General features: G+C 45.7%; 1 protein-coding gene across 8 annotated transcripts in view; it reads left to right on the forward strand.

Annotated features, from left to right (window-relative positions):
• Positions 1 to 26,546, forward strand: part of GGT1 (gamma-glutamyltransferase 1) — a 74,057-nt gene that overhangs the window by 43,830 nt on the left and 3,681 nt on the right. For 7 of the 8 annotated variants that reach the window (XM_065567951.1, XM_005288590.4, XM_065567952.1 and 4 more), the window contains 11 exons: positions 7,586 to 7,765; positions 8,710 to 8,837; positions 9,109 to 9,198; positions 11,075 to 11,267; positions 11,745 to 11,902; positions 14,289 to 14,438; positions 15,118 to 15,254; positions 15,958 to 16,145; positions 19,196 to 19,323; positions 20,556 to 20,668; positions 23,997 to 24,110. In XM_065567951.1, coding sequence (XP_065424023.1) covers positions 7,586 to 7,765; positions 8,710 to 8,837; positions 9,109 to 9,198; positions 11,075 to 11,267; positions 11,745 to 11,902; positions 14,289 to 14,438; positions 15,118 to 15,254; positions 15,958 to 16,145; positions 19,196 to 19,323; positions 20,556 to 20,668; positions 23,997 to 24,110 — 1,579 coding nt within the window. The remainder of the gene's footprint in view (positions 1 to 7,585; positions 7,766 to 8,709; positions 8,838 to 9,108; positions 9,199 to 11,074; positions 11,268 to 11,744; positions 11,903 to 14,288; positions 14,439 to 15,117; positions 15,255 to 15,957; positions 16,146 to 19,195; positions 19,324 to 20,555; positions 20,669 to 23,996; positions 24,111 to 26,546) is intronic. The other variant, XM_065567956.1, reaches the window with a different exon arrangement.

Genomic DNA, 26,546 nt, shown 5'->3' on the forward strand with positions numbered 1-26,546 from the left:
AAAAATAAGAGAGCTTAAAATAAATATCAATATTATCCACTGAAATTATAAAAAAAAAAAATCAGATTCAGCCAAGCCTAGATATTTTTGATAATAAGTTGAAATCTAGTATTGTTTTGTGACATAGTTTACTTTAATTTATATCTGTATATAGGGCAATAGTCCTTTAATTATGGACATTGAATTATGTTAACAGTGCATGACTATTATCTCAATTGAATAGAAATGCTCTTTTGAAGCAATAGTATTCCAAGTAAACAATTGAATACCATTGTGTTTGTCACTACTTGTTGAACTTTATACTCCTATCATATTAGTCCTTCAGACATAGCTAATCAAATTATCTTTTTTAATTTCCTTACATCCTAGAATTTCCCACTTGATTAAGATGTGGCTCTTTAAGCATTAATACCTGTTTATACTGTAACTGATTTACATGCTCTCTTCTGGTGGCTGGTTTTGTTTTATTTTCTTCAATATATTTTCAAAATCAAGTTTCTTTTGTTAATTTTGGTTGGCATCTGCTAAATTCTGGGAAAAGAACTCTTGTTGACAGAACATAGGATCCACTCCCTGGAATAATCTCGTAAGTAATGATTATCGATACGTCCTTCTGTTTGCGTTTTGCTTTCGCTAAGCTAGTCATACGAGAATCAATTAGTGAGTAAGTTCATCTCATGGACTTTTTTCTCAGCTTTCAATTTTGATTTGGGTTTTTGGTGACTTTAACTTTACAATTACCTGGCACTTCACCCTGTGCCAGCCTCTGAGGGAAGAAGGGCATTTAGCTTCTGCTGCTAAGGGCTTGGTAAGCTATGGGAGAGACCTGGTGCGCTAGCATGCTGGATGAATTGAAATGGGTGAGTGTCATAAGAACTACCCTGAAGCCCAAGAAGTCCTATAGAAAGAGACTTGTAATAAATGGTGAGATCACATTTATCTGTGCTCTGTGTTTAGGAAAGGCTGGCTGGTAAAGCAAAAGCTTCCCAATTTAGATCCACTGGACTGCTTGACTATAACTGGAAAAGAGTATCGGTGTCTTTTGATTTATGGGATGATTCTTAAATATTTCAAGTCTGGGATACCTGGTAACAAATCCATGGCCACTTTGGACTTGATGGCTGCAGCAATAGAGAGCAAATTTCCCGTTTCGAAGGCACAAGGTACCAATTGTCCTGAAGGGAATTTCCATTATCTGCTAGCAATATTGGGCCTACAGCTGAGCTATTTTGATTTCATTGAAGGGCAATGAGGTGTACATACACGCTCACCAGTTCTTTTCAATGGTACATGAAACAAGACCCTTACTGTTCTATGTAATGTGTTCACAACCTAAGAGTTCTTAAGTAACTCTATCAAATTACAGTGTTAAAGGATCCCCACAGTTACATCTACTAAGGATTGTGTAGCTTGTTTAATAACACCCCTGGAGAAGTTGTCTGTAGGGACTAATCTTGGGAACTGCAGAGCGAAAAGCATAAGCCTCTACTGCTTGAGCTAAAAGACCAACCCAATCCGTCAGCCCAGAAGCAGTAGCAGGCTCATAAACCACCAAGCATGATCTAGCACTAGAGAGGGACAAAGACCATAGTGAGTTAGTAGAGGTTTTGCTAGGATAAATCTTAGCAAAACCACTAGAAGCAGGTGTGTGTGAATAGAGACTAAACAGACTGATTATTGTTTAGGGTTCAAAAGAAACAAAAATCTTGAATGTTTTCTGCACAAAGGAAGTGGAACTGACACCTGAAATCACTGTCATCTGAACCTGCGGCAGACTTGGTCAATATAGTCTCTGCCTTTCCTGCGGTGTTCTTCGTTTTCTTTTCCCCAGTGCTAGAAGGTGTCCTGTGGAGCAAATAACCACAGTTTAATGGGGGGCTCTACAGAAGTGATGAGTTGGGATGTTATTGCACACAGAGTGTGTCTGCTGGCCCTGACCCTACTGACAGCTGGAAGAGGGTTTGGGAGAATGCATAATTAGACAACAGCATCTAAGGATATAAACAATGGCTAACTGGGCTTGAGTACAGCACCCTAGTGATAATCAAGGTTTCCAAGGCTGACGGATTCATTTGCTTTCTCTGTTACATAGTGGTAAAGTGAGTTCACTGGCTGACATGTGAGCGAGGAAATGGTTTATTTAGCTTAATGGCTCAATAACTACTGCAAACCTGCCTTTAGAGGGAGAATGAAAAGAATTCATACGCCAGTCGTGAATATAATCTGGTACCCTAGCAGATTATTGGCAAATCCTGTAACGTAAGTACAGAGATGTATGGGGAAAGGCACTGATACCCAGGGACCATTCTCCCAGTCGTGGTTAACAAGGGATCCTACTCTAACTTGTAGGCTAAAGGCAGCGTGCTGCTTTGGAGAGTGATGGGATCTGGCTGTGCCCTCTTCCTATGAGCAGCACTGGTAGCTTTGGAGGAGATAAGTTAGATATCTTTCTGCCTGCGAGTTTTTGGCTAATGGACAAATGTTGGCTGCTGCTGCTCTGCACTGTGCTAGAAACCACTGCTAGCTGCGATGATTGAAACGCCCAGCTAAGCTCAGATACCCCCACCTTTCTGACAGCTTAGACTTGCAGGGGTAGTCAATAGACGGACCGTGGGCCAAATCCGGACCGCCAGACGCTTTTGGACAGACCGCAACATCTTTTTATTGACTTATTATTACCAGTATTGTTCTTGGTTTTGTATTATTTTTCTCTGGAGTCTGGACCTTGACAATACCTTGACCAAGAAATTTGTACCTTGACAAAAAATAATTGATGACCCCTGGTTCCTAATCTGGAATGCCTTGTCTCTTGGGCCACAGTGACCCGAAACCTTAAACTATGTGCATTTGGAAATTCCAGCCTCTAGGGGGAAATCCCAAATTCTGACATGCTTAGCTCTCTGGAGCAGGGGTGTGTGTATGTGTGACTCTTTCAACTCTTCTGGGTGGTCCTCCAAAGCCCTCTTAATGTCCTGCCTTCTGTTCTCCTCATCCTGCTCCAGTTCTCAGGGCAATGCAACCTGCCTTCTGGCACAGAGGGGGCTGGCTTTGCCTCCTGTCGGAGCCACTCGTTGCTGTTCCTTCGTGTGGCCAGAAGCGAGCACCGTAAGCCCCACTCCCAGCCCCTGCTTGGTCCAGCACAGCAGGCTGAACTTGAATCTCCCTGCCTGGCAGTAACTAGGCTGTTGTGCTGGGTTTTGAAACGAAGCTTCCGTATGTTTAAGACTGTTAAAGTTGTGACACCAATTAACACAGCTCACTGGTAAAGTTGCTCATCCAACCATAACTCCGTTGCTTGTTGTTCTTCCCCTGCATGAATTCAGACAGGCCAGACTTGGCTTTGAATTTCCTGCCTCGCATTGGACAAAGTCACAACCCTAATGTCTGAGAAGGAATTGTAGTGCCTTTAATTACTTTATAGCCCCTCCGTCTCGGTCTCCTGCTGCCGAGAAGCGCTGTGTGCCTGAAATACTAACAACGCTTCCCCAGAGCTGGATTTGGCGAGAGGTTTCAGAGGTTAAAACCACCTGCAGAACACAGCTTGCTAGAGAGTTCCAGCACTCGCTGCTTCAGATGGCAGCACGCAGTAATTGTTCTGACTAGTCCCGCCAATAAATCCTTGGAGAAAAGAGCCAGCTTCAACAGGGAAAAACTAGGCTGTCCACTTAACATACCTGTCTATGCCACCTAGCCAGAGGCATCAGGTAAGTACTGAAATGTTGGTCATAACATCGGCCAGTACTTCCTAACCTTCACGCAGCAACATTCACAGCCTTCCTTCCTATCTTCAAAACTGCAATGTAGTGGCTCTTGTGTATAGGGTGGATGTTGCCCTCTAGTGGCGGGGCCTACAGTAGGCTAGGGAACCCAGTAGCTTTCCATGAACTCCGGCAGTAAAGACCTAGTGTGTTCTTGGCTCTGGTTCTGGTTCCGGTTCTGCTCAGGATTGCCTGCTTTTCCTGTAGCTCAGCCCTCTAGCTTCCTACAGGGACCAAACTTTTTCTCTTGCTCTCTTCCCTGACGTGATCCGTCTCACGCAGCTGCGTTTCGTCGAGATGCTTTCTCTTTCTTCTGCCTGTAGGTCCATGTCTATTCCATGTCCTGGTTAGCTTTTCCAAGTGCATGATTTTTATTCCTGCCTCCACCAGATTATACTAGTTAGAAACAGAAACTTACCTCTTAGGTCACCAGGAGTCGCTGCGAGGCTGGGGACCTAGTCTCCTGACAGACGTGTTGGATGCGCCACTTATTCTAAGCCCAAAGGACACGTGGGAGCTGAATTCTGAGCTGAGAGTTAAGCTGAAACACTGAATGTGACTCTTGAACACAGAGCCCAGCTCTCTGATAGGCACAGCCCTGAGGATGGGGCCTTGCAGAGCTGCACTGCCCCAGCAGGAGCATGGGGGGGCGCTGGCTCCAGGAAGTGCTCCCTCCCAGGTATACAGGCTGGGGCACTGACACAACCGTTCCCTGTGTCTTTCCAGCTGTGCTGAGCTAGGGCCTGGGAGGTCATGTCCTGGTCTTAGCCTTACCCGATTCGGGGTGGCTGTCATCTGCAGCGGGACTGGCCAGGCCGGACTCCCATGCATGGGGCTTAAGGGGTCAGAGGCTTTGTACACTGTGCCGTCACCCAGCAGCTGGGCCCAATCTGGCCCTTACTGGTCTGGAATGATGTCCCTCACTGTGGTACTGGGGTAACTTGCACTGACTATAAACAGTGAGAAACAAGAGGTCCCTTTTAAAATAAAGGGCCTATGATAACCCCCCACACACACACACTGTAAGAATGGGTCACCTATCTGTCAAAAGCCTGGCTGGATAGGTCAGGTAAGTCTGACACTGTGCCCCACCGCAGCTTGCCAGACCCAGGATGGTCAGGCCACAGAGCACTGCTTCCAATGATCCAGAAGCCTATGGCTTCCGGCTCCAGCCTTGGGACTAGTGATCATGCCCTGTGCTGCAGGGGTAGAAGGGTCAGATAAGCCACAGAAAAGAGACGCCTCCTGCCTGGTGACAGATCCTGCGGCACTTTCTGTAACACGCCGAGGACAGAGCCAGTCCAAACTCGCTGCCAATAAACACAACTGTCTTTAAGATCCAAGGCTGAGGGAGCTATTGTTGGAGACATAATGGCTGCTCTGTTTCCATGCACAGTAACTGTATGACAAGTATGCCACTGATTTTAGAATGGTCCAGTGTAAAGCAAGCTCAGAACCTGTACGAAGAGACATCACCCTTTCCCCATCAGCTGCCTGTCATTAAGATTCACAGGTGTAACGGCACAGGCAGTAGATTAGTTTTGTAATGAGCTACGAGACTTAGAAAGCTTTCTGTGCCCGGATGGGAGGAGCAATGCGATGGCTACTAATAGACAGAGGGCCAGGATGGCGCACTGACCTCTGTTCGGCTGGAGTGATGTGTGTGTGTAGGGGGGGGTGTTCAGCTAATCTCCTCCCTGATGGGCCAACCTACCCACTCTGCTTCCATCCTGGCTGGCCTGCTCCCTCCAGTGACCTCTGCACTGGCTCCCCCCACGCCTCGCTGGTACTGCATGTGCCTCTGCCACAGGGCAGCGAGAGCTAGTCTGACCTGGCTGGAAATCACATCCTGCCTTGGGACTGTTACATCACCGGAGAGGGTCAGTCCTGTCCGCTCGTCACACTATGCCTCTGCCTGCTTTCTCTCTGCACACAGCCGATGCTTTGGTAAGGTACCTGGGTAGCGCGGCTATTGCACTAAGTGTGCTGGCAGTATTACATCTGTAACTAACCCGTACTGTTCCGGGGGGGGGGAGGGGAGGGGGAGGATCATAAGCAATTAAAAGAAGATACATTTATTTTCTTACTGCCAGTGCAGCTGTTTCTGGGAAAATGAGGCCCTGACTACTGGGAAACCAAATGGCTTCTGTTGCACCTAGGAATGGGATAAAAGACACCTTCTGAGTACTCTGCATGTTGTACCACTTATTGGTATGTGCCTATATTGGTATGTTGCCAGTGGGACAATGTGCTCATAGTGTCACTATTGAAGATGTATATAATACAGGTCTATGGCTACCTCATGACCTTGCACAGAGGGAGGGCAGCTGTTGATTCCTTGGGTACCTTAACTCTTCCACAAGCGACAATAGCTGGGGATAGTTAAAGTGTAATTGTATCTTTGAATTGCTTTGATTCCAGAAGCGTTTCTCCTGTGAAGTCATTGCCAGACATTTATAATTTATTTCAGCTTAAATCAAGTACTGTACCTGGGGCTTTTCCTGATCGTGCCTCCTCTACTCTATGTGGAACTACTTACCGGTACTTACTACAATGTAATGTAATCTATCCCAGATGCTCACTGTGTTAATTACTATATCTTGGCCTGCTCCTCTTAAAGAAGTATGGGGCAGCTCTTGCAAAACTGTTTGCTGGCTTAAAATCTTAGCAAAAGCAGCTGGGTTTGAAGGGCTCTGTGCTTATAAACTGGAACAATAGTGATGCTACATTAATAATAAATAGAATTATCCGGGCCGAGGGAATGGGGGCAGAAAGTATTGCACAGAATAGGCCTGTTAACAGACGAGGAGGGAGAATTCTGTCATCATTCTAAAATGATTGATAGAATCCCTGATCTGCTGCTTGTCGTCGATGTTCAGCATGAAAACCCAAAGGCTCTTGGTATCAATATAATATACCTGTGAATGAAAAATAAATCTAGTGTCGGGAATACTTGGAATTACTGCAGATCAGTAGGGCCAGGGATGTTAGCTAATTGATTAACTGAGCTACTGGCAATTACTTTTGACCTGGTTTAAAAACAGGGGGAGCTCGGGGGAGGGAGGTAATGAGATGTACAAACTTTCTGTGAAGGGAAAGGAGGAAAAAACAGCAACCCTGGTAACTGCCATCCAGTAAATCTAACTTCAGTCTCTTGCGAGAGGGAATGCTTGTTTCCATTATTCCCCGGGCGCTCTCATGAGCAGAAAGCTGAAGGAGACCAGCCCACGCCAGACAGCAATGATCTTTTTAATGTTGATCAAATGACAAACTGTTGAATGAAGGGCACTCAGGGATGTAATAGAGCTGGGGTAGGGCTCCTCAAAGTGAACTGAGACGGATTGCATCTGAGCACTGTCCCGCTGACACTGGGGACTCTTACTCTCACGGGACTGCAAGGACAGGCGTGCCCAATGACCTCGTTATGCTTTTTGGCGTGGGGGTGAGGTTTGAAAGTCAAAAGGGGTAATTAGGCACCCAGGTCCTAACTAAGGCAATGAGAGTTGGGTGCCCATCTGCCCTGGGTGTCTTTGAAAAGCTCCTCGCTATCGACCTTCCTTCCAGACACAGTAGGCCGAGTTTCTAACTTCTCTGAATGGAATGCGCCTTTGGTCTCCTTCAGTTGCTCTTCCCCGGACCTCCCCTGCTTCAATAGGGAATCGAGAGAGGAGACAACTGGTGAGAAACCAGAGAGTGAAACTGGATAGGTGGACATTCATTTCCAGTGTATTTGAAACAGGCTGCTGGAAGCAGCCCTCTTGGTACCATGTTTAGCCATCACCTCTAGGCCCCGTGGGGATTCCTGCTCACAGTGTCTCTCCCCACAGAAAGATGAAGAAGCGCTATTTGACGGTTGGGATTCTGACTGGCTTCCTGGTGGGCCTGGTCCTTTTCTTGGGGTTTTTCTTTGGACTGCGCTCAGCCCCGCGGCCCCCAGCGCAGGATGGACATCTCTACAAGACAGCAGCTGTAGCCACAGACGCTGGGCAGTGCTCAATAATTGGAAGGTATCTCTCTTTACTCGCGTCCGTACATTCTCTGAGCTATTGTAACAAAGTCAAGGACCCAAACTGTTCCATTTGCTTTTGCTCAGGAGCTGTTTTGCTAGCTCTCTGCCTGTGGAGTCTTGCACTGCTTGGTTTTCTCCCCATGCCTGAGAAACATGGTTGCTGACCATCTAAGCTATGTACAATGGGTCCACTGGGATGGGAACCACATAAATGACTGAAATAAACTTTTCAAGCCACCTTTAACATCCATTTTTTCAGTCTCCATGGGGATTTCAGTGGCCAATTCTCACTTTAAATTTAAATGGGAACTGGACATCTAAATGCCATAAGCAGCTCTAGAAAACCTCAGCAGGGTTTTCAAGCTGATCTTAATGCAGATCTGTCCAGCCCACACCAGCAGGAGATGCTGCTTTTTAAAAATTACTCCTTAAGATGGGGGACACTCAAGAGTAGATGATGCTACCAAGGGAGAGCTCGGTCATCTGCAGGCTTCTTTTCTGTGAAACTGAACCAGGCTGCATCTTTGTCATCTTGAATAAAATGTTGAGAAAGCAACTGGATACTGCTTCCCTCCTGCCTCTGTGCTGAAGCAGGCAACCCCTTGAGAGCCTGTGAGCGGGAGGAGGGAGTGGCGGCCTTGATGGGACACTAAACCGGTCTTATAATGTTCAGCCACTAGGTGATGCCATATGTAACATCTCATCTGAGCCGCCGGCCGCAAAGCGGGCAGCACGTTAAAGTATCTCTTAGACAGAGAACACCTCTCTTGTCTCACTCTATAGCGGACGCTCTGTAGCCAGTCCAAATCTGGTACGAAAGCCTGACTTGTCTGTAGCAGCCCTGTGATCTACCGTGTACAAGGAGGTCCTGAAAGTGCTGGAGAAGAGGCTGCTGTGCTGTCGGTTGCTGGACGATAATTTTGTTCTCTTTGGCCTGTGCAGGGATATCCTTCAGCAAGGAGGATCTGCAGTAGATGCTGCAATTGCAGCTCTGCTCTGTGTGGGCCTCATGAATCCTCACAGTATGGGAATCGGAGGGGGTCTCTTCCTCACCATCTACACCCACACAGGTAAGAGGGTCAGTCGTAAATGATGGCAGCATTACCCTTGAGACACGGCTCTGTCTAAAGCAAAGTTATTAATTCTATCCTAGCACAGGGCGGGTGTGGTAGACATCATACCCTACCAACGCAGGTGGGGTGGCCTCAGGCACCCCAGCCAAGCAGGAGTTAGCTCTCAGTGCTGTAGGACTCCAGTTCAGAGGTTCAGTACCACAAAGCCAGTGTGCTGTGTGTCTAGAGTGAAGAGCTGATGCCATCCTTACTCCTTGTGTCTTTAAAGGGAAAGTAGAAGTCATTAATGCAAGAGAGGTGGCTCCAAAAAATGCATCCTTGGGCATGTTTGGGAACAACACAGAGCTCTCCCTTAAAGGTAAGGAGATGTCAGATGGTGCTGACATGTTGATTCCAGTAAGTGGATCCTTGGGCTGTTCAAACTTTAGCTACTGTTGCAATATCTCCTGGGTTCAAAGTACTTCTGACTATTCTGCATCTTGTGGCTGGAGTGGGCCCTACCCAGCCACCTGGGATTCTCACCTTCTCAATTTCCTCAGAAATCTCTTCCACTTCCTGCTGACTGCTGCTGTGTATCTTCACTTGTCCAGGAGGTCAGAATGTACTGTCTCATCCATAACAGTCTGTCACAACAGCCCCCATTGTCTCATTCATACAAAGAACGATGTAGAAAATCAATCGTAATACCCAACTGTTAAGGGGCCATATTTTGTATTGTCATGAACAGCATAACATCTGCCACTTTCCTTCCCATGCTCTGATAGACAAGAGCCCCTGCTGTTAGAGCTCACCAATGCTTGTGTTGCCGTGAGAGCCATCACTCAACTGTCTTATTAATGGTGGCTCCAGTTGGAGGCCTAGAGGGTCCAGAGGAGAGACAGAAATTCTCCTGACTGGAAACCAGGGCTGGCGCAACCCATTAGGCGACCTAGGCAGTCGCCTAGGGCGCTACAATTGGGGGCGGCAACCACGGCGGTATTTTGGTGGCGGGAGCTTCCGCTGTCTCTGTGGGGGGTGGCATTTTGGGGCGGGACCTTCCGCCGCCTAGGGCGGCAGAAAAGCTAGTGGCGCTCCTGCTGAAAACAGAACCATATCAAAAAGACATAAAGCAGCTAAACCAACTGCCTTCCTGGAATGCTTTGAGGGACCTAGGAAAGCAAGTTCTCTTGCTGGGGTACATCTGTATTTGAGGGGGGAAGGGAAAAGCCTCTGTGGGGAAAACTGGTATCCGAGGAATACATTACAATTTGGGGAGGTGCCAATAAAAATGGGACTGTCTATGTGAGGTGCAAGTCGTTGCACCAAACCATGGTTTGAAATCCCATCTGCATGGGTTACTTGGACAATGCCACGTGTCAATACTCAATAACCATCCCAGTGCAGGTGGATACAGTGAGGCCTATGTTTCAGCTCTGGTTGTATTTGTGTCCTTTACGACCGTCTTTCTCCCCGTTTTTGGATTGGAAGCCATAAGCTGCTTCACCAGTTCAGCTAGCTCTAGTGATGCTATCCCACACTGCAGGGCCTAATGTTGGGTAAAAACCCCAAACCCCTTGCTACCAGCAATTGCCTCAAGAGTTCCCGAACACGTACAGGGAGTGACTGGACCAAAACCAGCTCCGTCAAACAGCATGATTGTATGGGTGGGCTGAACTGTTGCAAAGACATGAGATGCGACCAACTTCTTTCATGCAGGCTATTCTCATAAAACAGCTTCCTTGCTAAGTGAACATTAGAGCAAGGCAGCATTTTGCAGACTAAACTCTTATTTGCCAAAAGATGCAGTTTTGAGTCAACTGAAATTGTTTGAATTCAGGCTGAATTCAGCAAGTAGCTTCAGCTTTTAACAAAAAAAATCTAAATGCTTTGATTTGACACTTCTGAAATGAAACATTTTGACTTTTCTTCTTGAAACAATGTTTTAATTTAGAAATGTAGATGGATTTACTTAAATAATAAAAAAAACCTCAAATGTTTTGGATTGAATTAAATGTTTTTCATTATGGTGAGAAACTCAACTTCCAGTCTGGAACACAACAATTTTTTCCTGATTGCTCTCCCCGCTTCTCTCCCAGTTTGGCCACTGAACAAGCTCAGCTCTAGTGAAGACATGGCCATGGAGGGGTCCTCTTCACTTCTTGTTCTGGAAATGAGTTCACATAAAGACAACTCTGTCTTTGCTTTTGCTTTGTGTTTGTTGCCGAATGGCCTAATGTCTTCCCTGTTTGCTTCAGGGGGCCTGTCCATTGCGGTTCCAGGAGAAATTCGTGGCTATGAAATGGCTCATAAGCGGCATGGCAAGTTGCCATGGAATAGCCTGTTTCTGCCCAACATCAAGCTGGCGAGAGAAGGGTTCCCAATTGGGAAAGGTCTGGCAGCAGCCATCAAGTCAAAAGAGAAGGCGATTGAAAGCAACCCCTCACTGTGGTAGGTAGCACTTTGGAGCCTGCATTGGTGCTATTATAACTGCCCCTGCTTGGAATGGCAGTGAACTTTGAACTCAGGGACTTCAGAACCAGCAGTATGAGCCTTTGTCATTTGAGCTCAAGGACAAGCCCCATCCCTGGCTGCTGTGGTAGGTTTGATCTCTGATGTGGACCAGCTACTAGTCTATTGGACAAAAAGAGCCACTCTCCACTAGTGTAGGTTACACTGAGCAATGAGTTTGTTTTAACTTTGAGGCAGGAGTTCCTTGTGTATGTTGTTAAGCGAGCAGGCCTGGCGTTACGGTCTTGGTACTTGTGTCTGGGGGACCATGTGAATAGCATGTCTTCTAACTCCGCAGTGCTGGTTTTCTCTCGGAAGCTGTTAGCCTGCATACTGCGCAACTCAAAGCCAAAGGTGTCTATGGTGAAACTCAATGTCAGAGCTGATTCCCTCACTCTCTTTTCCTTTCCCCCGCAGTGAAGTGTTCTGCAGAGGAGGAAGAATCCTACACGAGGGGGATGTCATCAAGATGCCCAAACTAGCGAACACCTACGAGACTTTAGCCAATGAGGGAGCAGACGCCTTTTACACAGGGAGCCTGGCGCAGCAAATTGTCAAAGACGTCAAGGAGGCAGGTGAGAAACCAGGGGTTTGAGTATCTTTTTATATATATATATAATAAAACTAAACTGCCTAAACATATTCATCAAGAGCTGCAGAAGTTCAGCTTCCATGGATGAAAATCTTTGCTGTGATACCAAGTCTCGGATTTAGCAAAACTTCTTATAATGGCTAAAGAAAGTGAAACCCATTAGCAGCTGGCTGAAGTTGAGTCATTGGTTATAAGTCAGTAGTCGTGGGGCTGATGATTTAGAGCAATGGTTCTCAACCTTTCCAAGCTACTGTACCCCTTTCAAGAGTCTGATTTGTCTTGCATACCCCAAGTTTCACCTCACTTAAAAACTACTTGCTTACAAAATCAGACATAAAAATGCAAGTGTCACAGCCACAGTAGTACTGAAAAATTGCTGACTCTCATTTTTACCATATTACTATAAAATAAATCAATTGGAATATAAAGATGGTACTTATATTTCAGTGTATAGTATATAGAGCAGTATAAACTAGTCATCGTCTGTATGAAATGCTAATTTGTACTGAGTTTGCTAGTGCTTTTTATGTAGCCTGTTGCCAAACGAGGCAAATATCTAGATGAGTTGATGTACCCCCTGGTTGAAAACCACTGACTTAGCGTCTTATTGGAGAGAAACAATTTTATTGGGAGAATTTTTTGTGCCAGATTAAATTTAATCTTAGGGGAACAATAAAAAATTGTAGACTCTTTTCCTGCCAGGAAAAAACCTATGTGAAATCTCTGGTCCAAACATCTTTTGCTTTTAGACTCATGGGAAGTACTGACTTCCCATAGCAGATCAGAGGTCTGCTGTCTAATCTGAGATGCAACCTCTGATAATAGCTTATACCTAACAACATAGGCCCATACCATGTGAACTTCGTCTGTTCTGTCTGTGAGAATAGGGCTCTTACCTTCTGTAGGCCACTAAATGGTGACAGAACCATAGGCTTAGCTATAGCTTCGGAATTCACAGAAATGTAGTAACCCACCTATTGTGCTTCTCCTCCCGGAGCAGTGAATTCCTCCAGCTGACTATATGCTGTTTGGGGTTTTTTTTAAGTAATTCCTTCAATTGGTTGTAAATGCTCTGACTTTTAACATCACTGAGTGCCCCCCTGTTCTTGTATTATGGGATAACGATTCCCAGCTTATAGCACTTTTCATCAGCTCTCAAAGCACTTTACAAAGTATGATGGGGAACTTGAGGCACAGAAGGGGTAAGAGGGATGGCTCGGTTTTGACAATGTCAGTACATAGAAGCCGCCAGTCCCTTCTGTCTTATCCTTTCTGTGCGCAGTCTAATCCCCTTTATTGCCCTTCTCAGGAGCTCTAGCAGTTTTTACTGTATTTTTCTTAAGATGAAGTGATCAGAATTGGATGCAGCCTCCAGGTGGGCCTGGGCCACCTTTGCATGTCCTGTCCCTTGTCAGCCACATCTCTGAACCTCACAGGTTCAGTTTGGGTTTGGAGGGCCTGGGACACCTAGTTCATCCATTTTCCCTCAGTTCTGTCAGCTCTTGGGGGACAGACAAGAGTCTGTCTAGCTCACACTGTGTTCAGCACTCGGGTGCCTGAACCACCAAAGGCCAATTTATCAAAAGTGCTTGGCACCCACAACTGGGGCCTGCTCTCCAGAACTGCTCTGCACCCCGCCCCCCTTGTTCTCTGTGGGAGCTGCTGGGCACTGAGCTTTCTTGAAAATGTGGCCACAGGTTCTAAAGGGCCCTGGAGCTAAAATAAATAAATTAAAATCACTCACTGTTCCTAGCCTGGATGTATGGTCCACCTGGCTCAGCTCCCTCAGCAATGGTCTCCAACCCTCTGAGTGCGTCCCTTTCAGGGGATATAATACAGAGAGAAATAATCCCTGTTCACACAGTGTTGACCACCACTTTCCTTCATCACACTCTGCAAACCCTGCATCAGTTCCTTTCCAGTGAGGTTGGAAACAGACAGCACCAACCACTCTGTTTGTGGGGGAGCATAAAGCGTCTGCATCCACCACCAGCATTTTTCCTCCTTGTAAAACAAGAGGCTTCTGTGGCTTGCTCCCTGATGTTACCAGTCTCCCACAATGAGAGATGCAGATGGTCAGAACCCTGGCTGATATAAGTCAGTCCAACTTCACCAAAGAGTGATGCAGATTTTTGCCAGCTGGGGATCTGACCCTGAGTCAGAAAAGGGATAAACCCATCTCCATTCACACATCCCCTTATCTCAGTAAATCTGTGGAATCTCACTGATTAGATCACAATCATGGTGAGGCCACTGCATTCTCACCACTGGCAGCCACAGCAAGGATGGGGAAGGGGGAAGATAGATTCTTCCTCCTATTGGAGATCGTGTAAACCCGGAGCCACAGTTGGCTTTTCTCTCTGTTCTAGGGGGCATCATTTCAATGGAGGACCTAAGAGACTATACTCCGATCCTGAGTGAAAATCCTTTAAACATCACGATCGGGGAGTTCACCATGTACACACCCAGTGCCCCCCTGAGTGGCCCAGTGCTAGCACTCATCCTCAACATATTGAAAGGTAAGAGCAAGCCTCAGTGAACCACACTGTTACAGGTGATAGCAGCCTGGGGATTCCCAAAGACCGCTGCTGCCCATTGGCCACTGCAATCTCGGTAGATAAACAGCAATGTTCTTAATCAACCTCAGTTCTGAAGTGGCCAGTGATTGAAGGCTGTTAGAAGAACACTTCGTACATCTGGGAATCAGCCCTCTAATTCCATAAACGTAGGATATGGCCTCAGAAGATGAAAGAATGGGCTGAAGAATAAAAAGGATTCTCTTGATGGGTGTCCTCTGGTACCCGCATGTGTGGAAATGAAAGGGACACGAACTTATAAGTGACCCCACTTTTTGAAATGTGCTTACCTGCCATTCTTGCAAGTAACACTTAAGGTCACTCTAACAGAAACTAGAGGACATGCTCTCTTTGAAGTGTTTACAGCACTCTATTGTCAGTGGCCTGTTTTTTTCTGAATGGGTCTTTCATGCAGCAACTGCAGAAAAGGAAAAAAGAAATGTGACTGTCAGACCCCAAGCAGTGGCTGTTGGGCTCAGAGGCTGGGGCAATACTTGCTTCTGAGTCTTTTCTTAAAATGACTAGATTTCAAGTTGACCATCTTTCAGAGCCAGTTCCTGTTTGCCACCCACTGGCCCTGTGCTTTCAGATGTGCTCACAATGTGTTATCTACTATTGCCAGGATTTAATTTCTCCAGCGACAGTATCACGACCATGGAGAAAAAGGGTCTGACTTACCACCGCATTGTGGAGGCCTTCCGCTTCGCGTATGCCAAGAGGACTTTACTGGGAGACCCAGCATTTGTCAACATTACGGAGGTAAAGAGCAGAGAAGTCACTGTATTTCCTCTCCTAAAAGCAAGCTCTTTCTGCATGTCCAAAGCATTATGAAAGCCAAGTGGCGATTGGCTTACAGCCTCTGACAGGGGACCCCAGATATTTCCAAGGGCACTTCAGAATTCTGTTTGCCATCAGCAAGTTGATGAAACACCGATCTGAATCCAAATGTAAAGCCATATGTTACCGCTGATCCATGGGTGACCTGCCAGGGATATAAAAAGGAATTTCCACTGGTGTTGTGGGCAGTGTGCAGCCATTGGTTTGCCAGTAGAATTTACATAATATAGATAATACTTTGCACTTCCGTAGCATGTTACATGTTCAACGCGCTATACAAACTATAACAGACTATGAACAAGGTTAACTCCACTTGTCTGCCTACCTCATGGGGATGGTGACAAGGGACTTCCAAAAAGTGTTTTGACAATGAAAGACGTGAACTGGCCTCAGTGATATTCGTGTCGGTGTGTGCAGCGTTCTCGTTATGGAAGCTTGACGTGCTGGCCTAGCAGCATGGAACAAAGGATTCCAGACAATGGAAAGCCAGTGGCTTCCTTGCTGGATTCTCCCCAGTTTTTCAAGGTCTGATGTGACCCATCTCGCAAGGGTTCCAGCATTCTAGAATTACATCTTTAACTGGAACTTATTGGTAGCATTGAGCTGAATTTGTCTCTCCTAACAGGTGATCAGGAACATGAGCTCTGAGTTCTTTGCGGATAACCTACGGGGGAAAATCACTGACAACGCCACCCATACAGTCGACTACTATGAGCCAGAGTACTACACTCCAGATAATGCCGGTACATCCCATCTCTCCGTTGTGGCTGATGATGGCAGTGCTGTGTCCGCCACCAGCACCATCAACCAATAGTATGAGTTCAGACGTTATTTCCATGTAGGCCTCTACCGTCTTCATAGTGGTTCTGTGGTTGGTATAAACATCACTGGACTGGTATCTCCATAGTGGGTTAGTCATTGGTAGAGGAATTGCTGACTGGAACTCCCTTTATGGGAGTCATATAGGTGCCACTGTTCTGGTAAGACTTGAACTGGACTTCTATACTTTTCTCTGGTCTAGTCCTGCCAGGTGCTGAGCACCCTCAGTCATTGAAATCCACGGGAGCTGAGGGCACTTTACAGGTCAGGGGCTTAATGCTGAGTCCCGTGCTATTGAGTAGGACACATAAGATATAAGGACTAGAGGCCTCCATTATGCTTCATTCAAGCCCACTCTTGTTTAAGTTTCCAATGACCTATTCCACCCCCTTTGTCCCTTAGCTTTGCCGTCAGGGAACCCCCTACCGCACTCAAGTACCTCTTTTCAATTAACGTTTCCTTACATATCAGACTCTTCCTGTTTCTTTCTTTCCTTCTGTCGTAACAAAGGAAGTATAGTTACTGCAGCTGCTCTGCCCATTACCAGCACATTGAGGGTTGCGCTGTTATTGGCTATTAAGAGAGTTCTTTAGTTAGTAAACGGAGGCTTTATCCTGAATTACCAGACTGCAGCCAGGATGGCCTTTCCTCCCCTCTGCTCAGCGTGAACCTTTCCTGCCTGATTCACCTGGTGAGGTCAAATCCAACCTATCGAAATGCCTGTAACATGTCAAGTGTTGGGCTGTGGCATTACTGAATGAATCGGGTGTGAGACACTAGCAGGTCATAAAGGCAATTGCAGTTTATTCGGTTGCCGAGTGATTTAATCAATAATGAGAAAATGTAAACAAAGTACATGTTGCTGCCGTGGCGTTCTGGTAAAATACGCCTCTCTTCTGGTAGAGATGGGTCTGGATCCGAGCTTGCAACTCAATCCTATCTCCATGATGGGTTGTACTGGAGCACCTCTACCCCTAGGGCAGTTTGGAGCCGGAGTTCAACCCGCACATTTAGGCACATTTGGGTATTTAGAGGTTTGGTTTGGCCCCTGCTATGGGAAATCTGGGTCCTGATCAAACCTGGGATAGTTACACATGCAAAGTGGCTGTAAATAGAGTTTCCCACTCATGTTGATGGCAGTGTCTCCTGTACAGAGGTTACACCACCACATGAAAGGCAGAGGAGAACTGGCTCCCCCAAGTTAGATCCAGAGGTAGGTTAATGTCCCTCTGTTAGTCTGCTAGGCGCTCTCTGAGTGCAGGCCTGTTCCTTGCAGGGCGGTGAGGTCTCACTCTGAGATACAATAGTTTCATGTAGGGCTGTCAAGCAATTTAAAAAATTTAATCGCAATTAATCACACTGTTAAACAATAGAATACCATTTATTAAAATATTTTTGATGTTTTCTACATTTTCAAATATATTGATTTCAATGACAACACAGAATACAAAGTGTACAGTGCTCATTTTGTATTTATTTTTGATTACAAATATTTGCACTGTAATAAACAAAAAAATAGTATTTTTCAATTCACCTAATACAAGTACTGTAGTGCAATCTCTTTATCATGAAAATTGAACTTACAAACGTAGAATTATGTACAAAAAAATAACTGCATTAAAAAATAAAACAATGTAAAACTTTAGAGCCTACAAGCCCATTCAGTCCTATTTCTTGTTCAGCCAGTCGCTCAGACAAACAAGTTTGTTTATATGTGCAGGAGATAATGCTGCCCTCCTCTTGTTTAAAATGTCACCTGAAAGTGAGAACAGACGTTCGAATAGCACTGTTGTAGCTGGCATCGCAAGATATATACATGCCAGATGCGCTAAAGATTCATATGTCCTTTCATGCTTCAACCACCATTCCATAGGACATGCATCCATGCTGATGACAGGTTCTGCTCGATAACGAGCCAAAGCAGTGCGGATTGACGCATGTTCATTTTCATTATCGGAGTCAGATGCCACCAGCAGAAGGTTGATTTTCTTTTTTGGTGGTTTGGATTCTGTAGTTTCCGCATCTGAGTGTTGCTATTTTAAGATTTTTGAAAGCGTGTGCCACACCTCGTCCCTCTCAGATTTTGGACGGCACTTCAGATTCTTAAACCTTGGGTCGAGTACTGTAGCTATCTTTAGAAATCTCACATTGGTACCTCTTTGTGTTTTGTCAGATCTGCAGCAAAAGTGTTCGTAAAATGAACAACATGTGCTGAGTCATCATCTGAGACTGCTATAACATGAAATATATGGCAGAATACAGGTAAAATAGAGCTGGAGACCATTCTCCCCCTAGGAGTTCAGTCGCAAATTTAATTAACCATTATTTTTTTAACAAGCATCATCAGCATGGAAGCATTTCCTCTGGAATGGTGGCTGAAGCATGAAGGGGCATATGAATGTTTAGCATATCTGGCACGTAAATACCTTGCAGTGCTGGTTACAAAAGTGCCATGCGAATGCCTGTTCTCACTTTCAGGTGATATTGTAAATTAGAAACGGGCAACATTATCTTCCATAAATGTAAACAAACTTGTTTCTCTTAGCGATTGGCGGAACAAGAAGTAGGACCGAGTGGACTTGTAGGCTCTAAAGTTTTACATTGTTTTGTTTTTGAGTTCAGTTATGTAACAAAAATAATCAACATTTGTAAATTGCACTTTCATGATACAGAGATTGCACTACAGTACGTGTATAAGGTGACTTTAAAAATGCTGTTTATTTTGTTTATAATTTTTACAGTGCAAATATTTGTAATAAAAATAATACAAAGTGAGCACTGTACACTTTGTATTCTGTGTTGTAATTGAAATCAATATATTTAAAAATGTAGAAAAACATCCAAAAATATTTAATACATTTCAATTGGGATTCTATTGTTTAACAGTGCGATTAAAACTGCGATTAATTTTTTTGACTTAATCGCGTGAGTTAACTGCGATTAATCGACAGCCCTAGTTTCATGTGACCTACAATTTACCTGAAGCTTGTCCTTGTCCTAGAGTCCGGGTTTGACGTGCCTTCCCTTCTGCTCGTTCTATTTAGCTTTGGCTCAGAAGTTCGCTCCAACGTGAGTGGAATCCTATTTAACGATGAGATGGACGACTTCAGTTCACCTTACATCATCAATGGCTTCGGAGTCCCTCCCTCTACTGCAAACTTCATTAAACCAGGTAGCACTTCACTCCCTCTCCTTAGCCAGTATCATGGCTGCCTTTTGCATACCAAAGTGATGCTGACTGCTAGCTAGAGAGCAGCATCCCCTGACCTCTCACTGACTCTGCACTGACATCATGATTGACATCATCCCCGACCTCTCACTGACATCATGACTGACATCATCCCGTGACTCTGCACTGACTCGGGGTCCCTCTCACACATGGGAAACACGCAAGTTCTGTATACTGCATCACTGATAACAGCTCCATTAACTACAGATCACGTTTCCTTACTGTGATCTGTATGCACTGCCTGGCCGAGAGGAACACAAGCATCTGTAGTGTCAAGCAAAACACCCGGGACTTGCTTATCCCCAGCTGCCTGAAGCTCTCGCAAAGGTGAGCTCAAAAATCACTCCAAGTGCCATGCTCCACAACTGCAGGAGAGCCTTGGACATCGCTGATCAGGGAGGCAGTGAGTGAATGTGGGAGGCCCTGGGAATGGTGCACAACCTTGCAGCATTCCAACAATCTACGGGCTGCAAGGAATTTGCATAAATATTTAAAATGCATTTGTGTCAGTGTGTATGCTCTCCCTCCCCCACAATACCTTTGGAATACTGCTCTGAAAAAAATACACGGTCTTTTGCTAACCTTTAAACCCAGGTCTCTTCCCTTTACTTCCCAAGTTTCCATTTTTTTTACAGGTGAAGTGGAGTCAGAGAGGGACACCCCCTATATGTAAAAGCTGCCTTTTGCCAATGACCGCTCATGGGGCAATGAAAATGAGATGGGGGGGGGACACAGGGGTTTAGTGCAAGGGAGCCTCCCCAATCAGATCTAGAGCCACGGAGGTTCTTGCCCGGACGGGAAAGTGACCAGGAAGGGCCCATTACTCAGGGATGAGTTCTGAAGCAGAACCCTGGCCTCCAGTGTATGGGTGCACACAGCTGGATAGCTGGCACGCTGAGGTGTGCCCATATGTCAGGGGCCATCTCAAAGCCCTTGTAGTTTTCACTCCCACCCCCTCTACAAAGTCAACAAGGGGGGGGGGGGTGTTCAGGGGATGACAGAATCCCCTTGGCAGCTGAAGAGAGACTTGTGCGCTGAACCAGCAGATCTGGGATCTGCAGAAGACCAACAGTAGCAGTGTTCTGTATTTCTAGCCTAAGCAGGTTATGGTGGTGGGGGCCCAGATGCCGAGCATGTAATTAACTACAAGTTAATGTCTGTGTGCACTCTTACAGGTAAACGGCCCATGTCCTCCATGTGTCCATCAATCCTAGTGGATAAAACAAATAAGATCAAGATGGTGGTTGGTGCATCTGGAGGAACAAAAATCACCACAGCAACAGCACTGGTACGTGTCTCTGTGGGATGGATGAGGAGACAGTTAGTAGAGGCCAGACAAGGTTGGAGAGGCGGCTGAGTCATTCTGTCCTGCTTCTCATTGGGAAGGCTCCCATGAGATTGCCTTGAGATTCAGAAATTTTAAGGGTAGAAGGAAACATTATGACGATCTAGTCTGACCCGCTACAAAATGCAGACCCTCACCCAGCAATTTCTGCATCAAGCCCATAACTTCTGTGTGAACTATAGCATATATTTTAAGACAACATCTGGATATAAAGACTGCAAGTGATGGAGAATCCACAGCCTCCCTGTGTAAGTTCTTCTAGTGGTTACTTGCCATCACTGTTAAAAATCTGCACCATAATTCTAGTCTGAATTTGTCGTTTCCAACCATAGGATCCCATTATGCCTTTTCCTGCTTGATTAAAAAGCCACTTACTGACAAATCGCTTCCCCATATAGTTAGTAATAGACTGTGATCAAGTCGCCTCTTAACCGTCTCTTGGAATAAACTCAATGGAGAGATTTAGGAAGCTCAGTCTATGAGGAATGGTTTCCAGACCTCAAATATTCTTGTACCTCTTTTTCCTAAACCCTTTTTGATGCGTGGACACTAGGACTAGACGCTATTCCGATAATGGTCTCACTAATGCGGTATACAGAAGTAATAGGGTCTCCCTCATCCTATTTGATAGTCTCCTGGTTAGGTATGAAGGATGTGTTCACCCTCTTAGTTACAGCATCGCACTCAGAGCTCATTTTCACTTAGGGTTCATGGGTAGATATGTCCTTGTCAGTGTTGCTGAATTCCAGGCTACTGTCTCCTATCTTGTGTGATCGACATGCTTTGTTTCCGTGGAGAATGTCAAAGTGAGCACGTCACACAAGAAAACAGCCATAATGTAACCTCACAACTGGGATGGAGTTCAGAAATCTAGGCTCTATCCCCAGCTCTGCCATTGACTGTTCTTGGGCAAATCAACTAACCTCAGTTTCCCCATAGATAAAATGGGGATGACCATCTGACAATCTTTGTGAAGAGCTTTGGATCTATGGGTGAAAGTGCTACATAGGAGCGAAGTACTACTTAATGGGACCTACCTGGGTTAGCCAGGAGCGGCGCCAGGGTTTTTGGCGCCCTAGGTGGGGGTCCTTCCGCGCTCCCGGTCTTCGGGGCACTTCGGCAGTGGGTCCCGGAGCAAGTGAAGGACCCACTGCAGAATTGCTGCCGAAGACCTGGAGCGCGGAAGGACTCCCCGCCGCCGAATTGCCGCCCTCTCCCCCAAATCCTGGTGCCCTAGGCGACTGCCTAGGTTGCCTAAATGGAAGCGCTGGCCCTGGGGTTAACTGCAGCTATACGGAGCCCTAGCGTACGTCCCAGCTGAATCATTCCACCGTGCTCTGGAGACCAGGACATACCAAATTCCTTTGACTTGGACATTATTCTAAATGCATGTTTTATGTTTCTACAGAACTTAATACAATGAATCAACCGAGCAGGACCCTGCTCTGGCAAGTGTGTGTGTGTGTGTGTGTGTGTGTGTGTGTGTGTGTGTGTGTGTGTGTGTGTGTGTATATATATATATACACCAATCAATAAAAAATGGTTAGTATACATTAAAGTTATAACCCTAACAAATGTAGAAATGCATAATGAAGGCTGCTGTCCTAATCCTCACAACACTATTACAATGGAAAATGGTATCTGCAATATAAAACCTTCATTTTAGAAGCGTCAGGTGTACCACTATGCTGTGTGCAGAAGTAACTTTTTTCGGCCATGCACTTTATTATAATATAACTAATGTAGCGTGATCTCAAAAAACCCAGGTTTGCTGAGTGCCTACACAATGCCTTCAGCTTTTGGAGGCATTTAAAAAGGCTACTTTAAAAAGCACCGGTGTGTGCGTACAACCCACAGTTGTTTACACTAAACCCCGTACTTGTGTATATTCCTGAGCACATGAATATTTGTATCTGTCTCTTTGCATGAGATTTTCCTGAGTGCAAAAGGGTGCATTTTTTTTTTTTTAGGTTGCTGAAAGAGTTAGTGGGCCAATAACACTTGGTTAGCAAATACTGTCGTCTACTATTCTTGGCGGTAAAGAATCCAAGTCAGATTTGGTACAATGGTCCAAGCTTCTGAGGTAGCTTTCATGGTGTGCCCTGCTTTGGGTGATAATGGTCCAAGTACACTTTAACAGAAGACCAGCAGAGGCTGCTGTTGAGCCTCATTCGGTATAACTTACTGAGAATTAACGGGACAATCTAGGTCACTTGCATCACAGGCATGCAGAGTTCCTAACTTATCCAATGTTTCTTTCTGAGAGCTACATGGTTTGCATGGGAACTGCTCCTTCATGCATTTCTCCTCATGCATGTACAAATGCCGGACTCTCAAATGGCAGGTGCGCTGCTGTAACCCTACAGGTTACATTTACTGGAACTCTCACTTGGCTTCATTTCCGTCTGCTTTAGAAATGTGGATCCTCATGATTCACGGTACAAACTTCTTACAGAAGCAGCCTTACAAAGTATTATGGTTTTCACAGGAAGAAGCTGTCACCCTAGTGCTCTGCTTCCTCTGATAACGGCTGTTGCTGTCCCTGTTTGGGCAGTACAGAGTGATAGGGAGTTATGTGTGGTCTAGATACAGAGAAGTGCAAAATTCAGACACTAACTTCGAATGCCCTAAGGTTTTGCCCTTTTTATTTAGAGCCATAAGGGCTCAGCTGAGCAACTGGGATCTGGGATTCTGAATTCCACCTCTAAAGCACAGCTGTGTATAAAGTTCTGCTTTTGTGGTCCAGTCTGCTTCCTGCTTATGTTGTCTCTCTGTACAAAGCACATCGCTGAATTGCACACAGGGTTTTCCCAAGCTCATACAAAGCACAGCAGTTGTACACGTGGGGCTAGCACCTGGAATCTGGAGGAACGATGCTTGGTGCAAGGCAAGAGGAGGTTGTGAAATAGTTGCCTTAAGCCAGCTATTGAGGTCCTTGATCCTAGAGATCTTCTAATGTGTTTGCCTGTAGCCCTAAGTGGCAGTTAGAACAGCCCGGGATGAGCCAGGCATAAGGGAGCTTTGTCCAGGCTGGCTTCAAGGCAGGGGGTGGTGGAGAAGGGGCTATCGTGGCTCTGAATCACCTGAGCAGCCCTGTATACCGGGGTGATCTCCTGTGTCCCGTTCAACCAGCTTTAGAGGCAGCATTGTACAGGTAACGCCTAACATGCTGAGGAATCTGGCTCTCTTTTACTGCAGTATCTTGACACCAATGACAGATTTCTCTGGGGGCAGGTCATGTACTAATGCTGTGGCTTTCTGCTTCATCCAGACAATCATCAGATCCCTCTGGTTCGGGTACGATGTGACAAGGGCTGTGGAAGAACCTCGAGTTCATGATCAGCTGTTTCCCAATGTCACGGAGCTGGAGCAGAACGTAGAGCAGGTCTGTTTGTCTTCTCTGGGAGGGATTAGGGCAGGGGGTATGATGTCAGACATGATCCTGGTCTCCGCAGGCACCGTGGGAATGTTTTCCCTATATTCCATTGCGTAATGTTTGTCTGACTGTTTATGAGCTTAAGAATTAAAGCTGGGCAAAGCTTTGGCCTTGATCCACAACACGGAGTTCAAGGGCCCATCCATGTGGGTTTGCACTCGGAATTTTGGCTGCGAACAAAGCCAGAAATGCCAGTACTACAGAGCTGCCCTTGGGATTTGCCTGCAGGTAATTTAATGCTGTCCTTGGCCCCGCGTAGCTCAAAAGCTTTTCAAAATACTCAGCCTGGGCTAGGCATGAAGTTTGTAACAACTTCAAACCCAGTGAATTTCAACAGGCTTTGTCTCTTAATGTATCACTCTCTTCGTGATCCTGAAGAGTTGGTTATGAAGCTGAGTCGTTCTATGGCACTTGAAGGATGGCCAAGGAGATATTCATTCAGTGCTGAGATCACCCTTGGAAATCTGTAGAAAACGTCCATCAAAGGTCCTTACATGGGACCTTTGCTGTCCTCTCAATGCATTGCTACACTGGGGTAAAACCTGCTTCAGTCTGGATTCACAATGACCGATACCATTCAACTCAAGCCTGCAGACCTGCTTCTCTGATACACTAACCTCCCCGATGTCCTGTGGGCACATGTGGATCAGCACTTTCTCTGCAGAGCTCCTGAACGACTCTAGCAGACACTGCAGGCCTTGTGTCTTTAAAAACATATGCTTTTCCCAGACAAAACCTGCTTTGTTCATCACACGAGAAACACTGTGTCCAGAAACCCCTTTTCTATCTGTGGAGAGCTAACGGGGCTTCCGCTGTAGTTATGGCAGCAACGAAAATAGCCATTATCAAGTTTGGGTAAAAGCCACAAAAACGCCCTGTCAACCTCAGAACTAGTCAGTTGACTAGAGCGAGGCAGTGTGCCTACAAAACTTGAAGTGGCATGGAGGAGCTCATGAATGGACGTGACGGGCTGTAGTGTTCAAAATGTTTCACTTACATAAAATGGCCCTACTGGGTCAGACCAAAGGTCCATCTAGCCCGATATCCTGTCTACTGACAGTGGCCAGTGCCAGGTGCTTCAAAGGGAATGAACAGAACAGGCAATCATCGAGTGATCCACCCCCTGTCCAGTCCCAACTTCTGGCAAACAGAGGCTAGGGACACTCAGAGCATGGTGTTGCACCCTGGCCCATCCTGGCTAGTGGCCATCAATAGACCTATCCATTCATTTCTCTAGTTATTTTTTTGAACCTTGTTATAGTTTTGGCCTTCACAACAAAGAGTCCCACGGGTTGACTGTGTGTTGTGTGAAGAAGTACTTCCTTTTTTATATTTTAAACCTGCAACCCATTAATTTCCCTATTAATGACCCCTAGTTCTTGCATTCTGTAAAGGAGTAAATAACACTTTATTCACTTTCTCCACACCAGTCAAGATTTTATCAACCTCTATCATATCCCCCCCCCCTTAGTCATCTCTTTTCCAAGCTGAAAAGTCCATCTTTTTAATCTCTTCATACAGAAGCTGTTCCATACCCCTAATCATTTTTGTTGCCCTGCTCTGTACCTTTTCCAAGTCTAATATATCTTTTTTGAGATGGGGCAACCAGATCTGACCAGAGTATTCAAGATGTGGGTGTACCATGGATTTTTATAGAGGCATTATGATATTTTCTGTCCCTTTCCTAATGCTTCCTAATATTCTGTTAGCTTTTTTGACTGCAGCTGCACATGGAGCAGATGTTTTTGGAAACTATCCACAATGACTCCAAGATCTATCACTCTAGTGCTCTGCTTCCTCTGATAACGGCTGTTGCTGTCCCTGTTTGGGCAGTGCAGAGTGATAGGGAGTTATGTGTGGTCTAGATACAGAGAAGTGCAAAATTCAGACACTAACTTCGAATGCCCTAAGGTTTTGCCCTTTTTATTTAGAGCCATAAGGGCTCAGCTGAGCAACTGGGATCTGGGATTCTGAATTCCACCTCTAAAGCACATGTTGGGCAGGATCTATAAAGACCCCCAGACCCACTGCAGTTCTGCTTTTGTGGTCCATTCTACTTCCTGCTTATGTTTCCTCTCCGTACAAAGCACATCGCTGAACTGCACGCATGGGTTTCCCAAGCTCATATAATGTGCATTCTTTTGCCTTTATCCACACTGAATGTCATCTGCCATTTTGTTGCCCAGTCACCCAGTTTTGTGAGAATCCTTTGTAGCTCTTTGCAGTTTGCTTTGGACTTCACTATCTTGAATAATTTTGTATCATCCTGAAAATTTTGCCAACTCACTGTTTACTCCTTTTTCCAGATCATTTATGAATATGTTGAATAGGACTGGTCCCAGTACAGACCCTTGGGGGACACCACTATTTACTTCTCTCCATTCT

The sequence above is a fragment of the Chrysemys picta genome, chromosome 15 (genome assembly GCF_011386835.1).
Source record: "Chrysemys picta bellii isolate R12L10 chromosome 15, ASM1138683v2, whole genome shotgun sequence".
In the NCBI taxonomy this organism is placed as follows: Eukaryota; Metazoa; Chordata; order Testudines; family Emydidae; genus Chrysemys; species Chrysemys picta.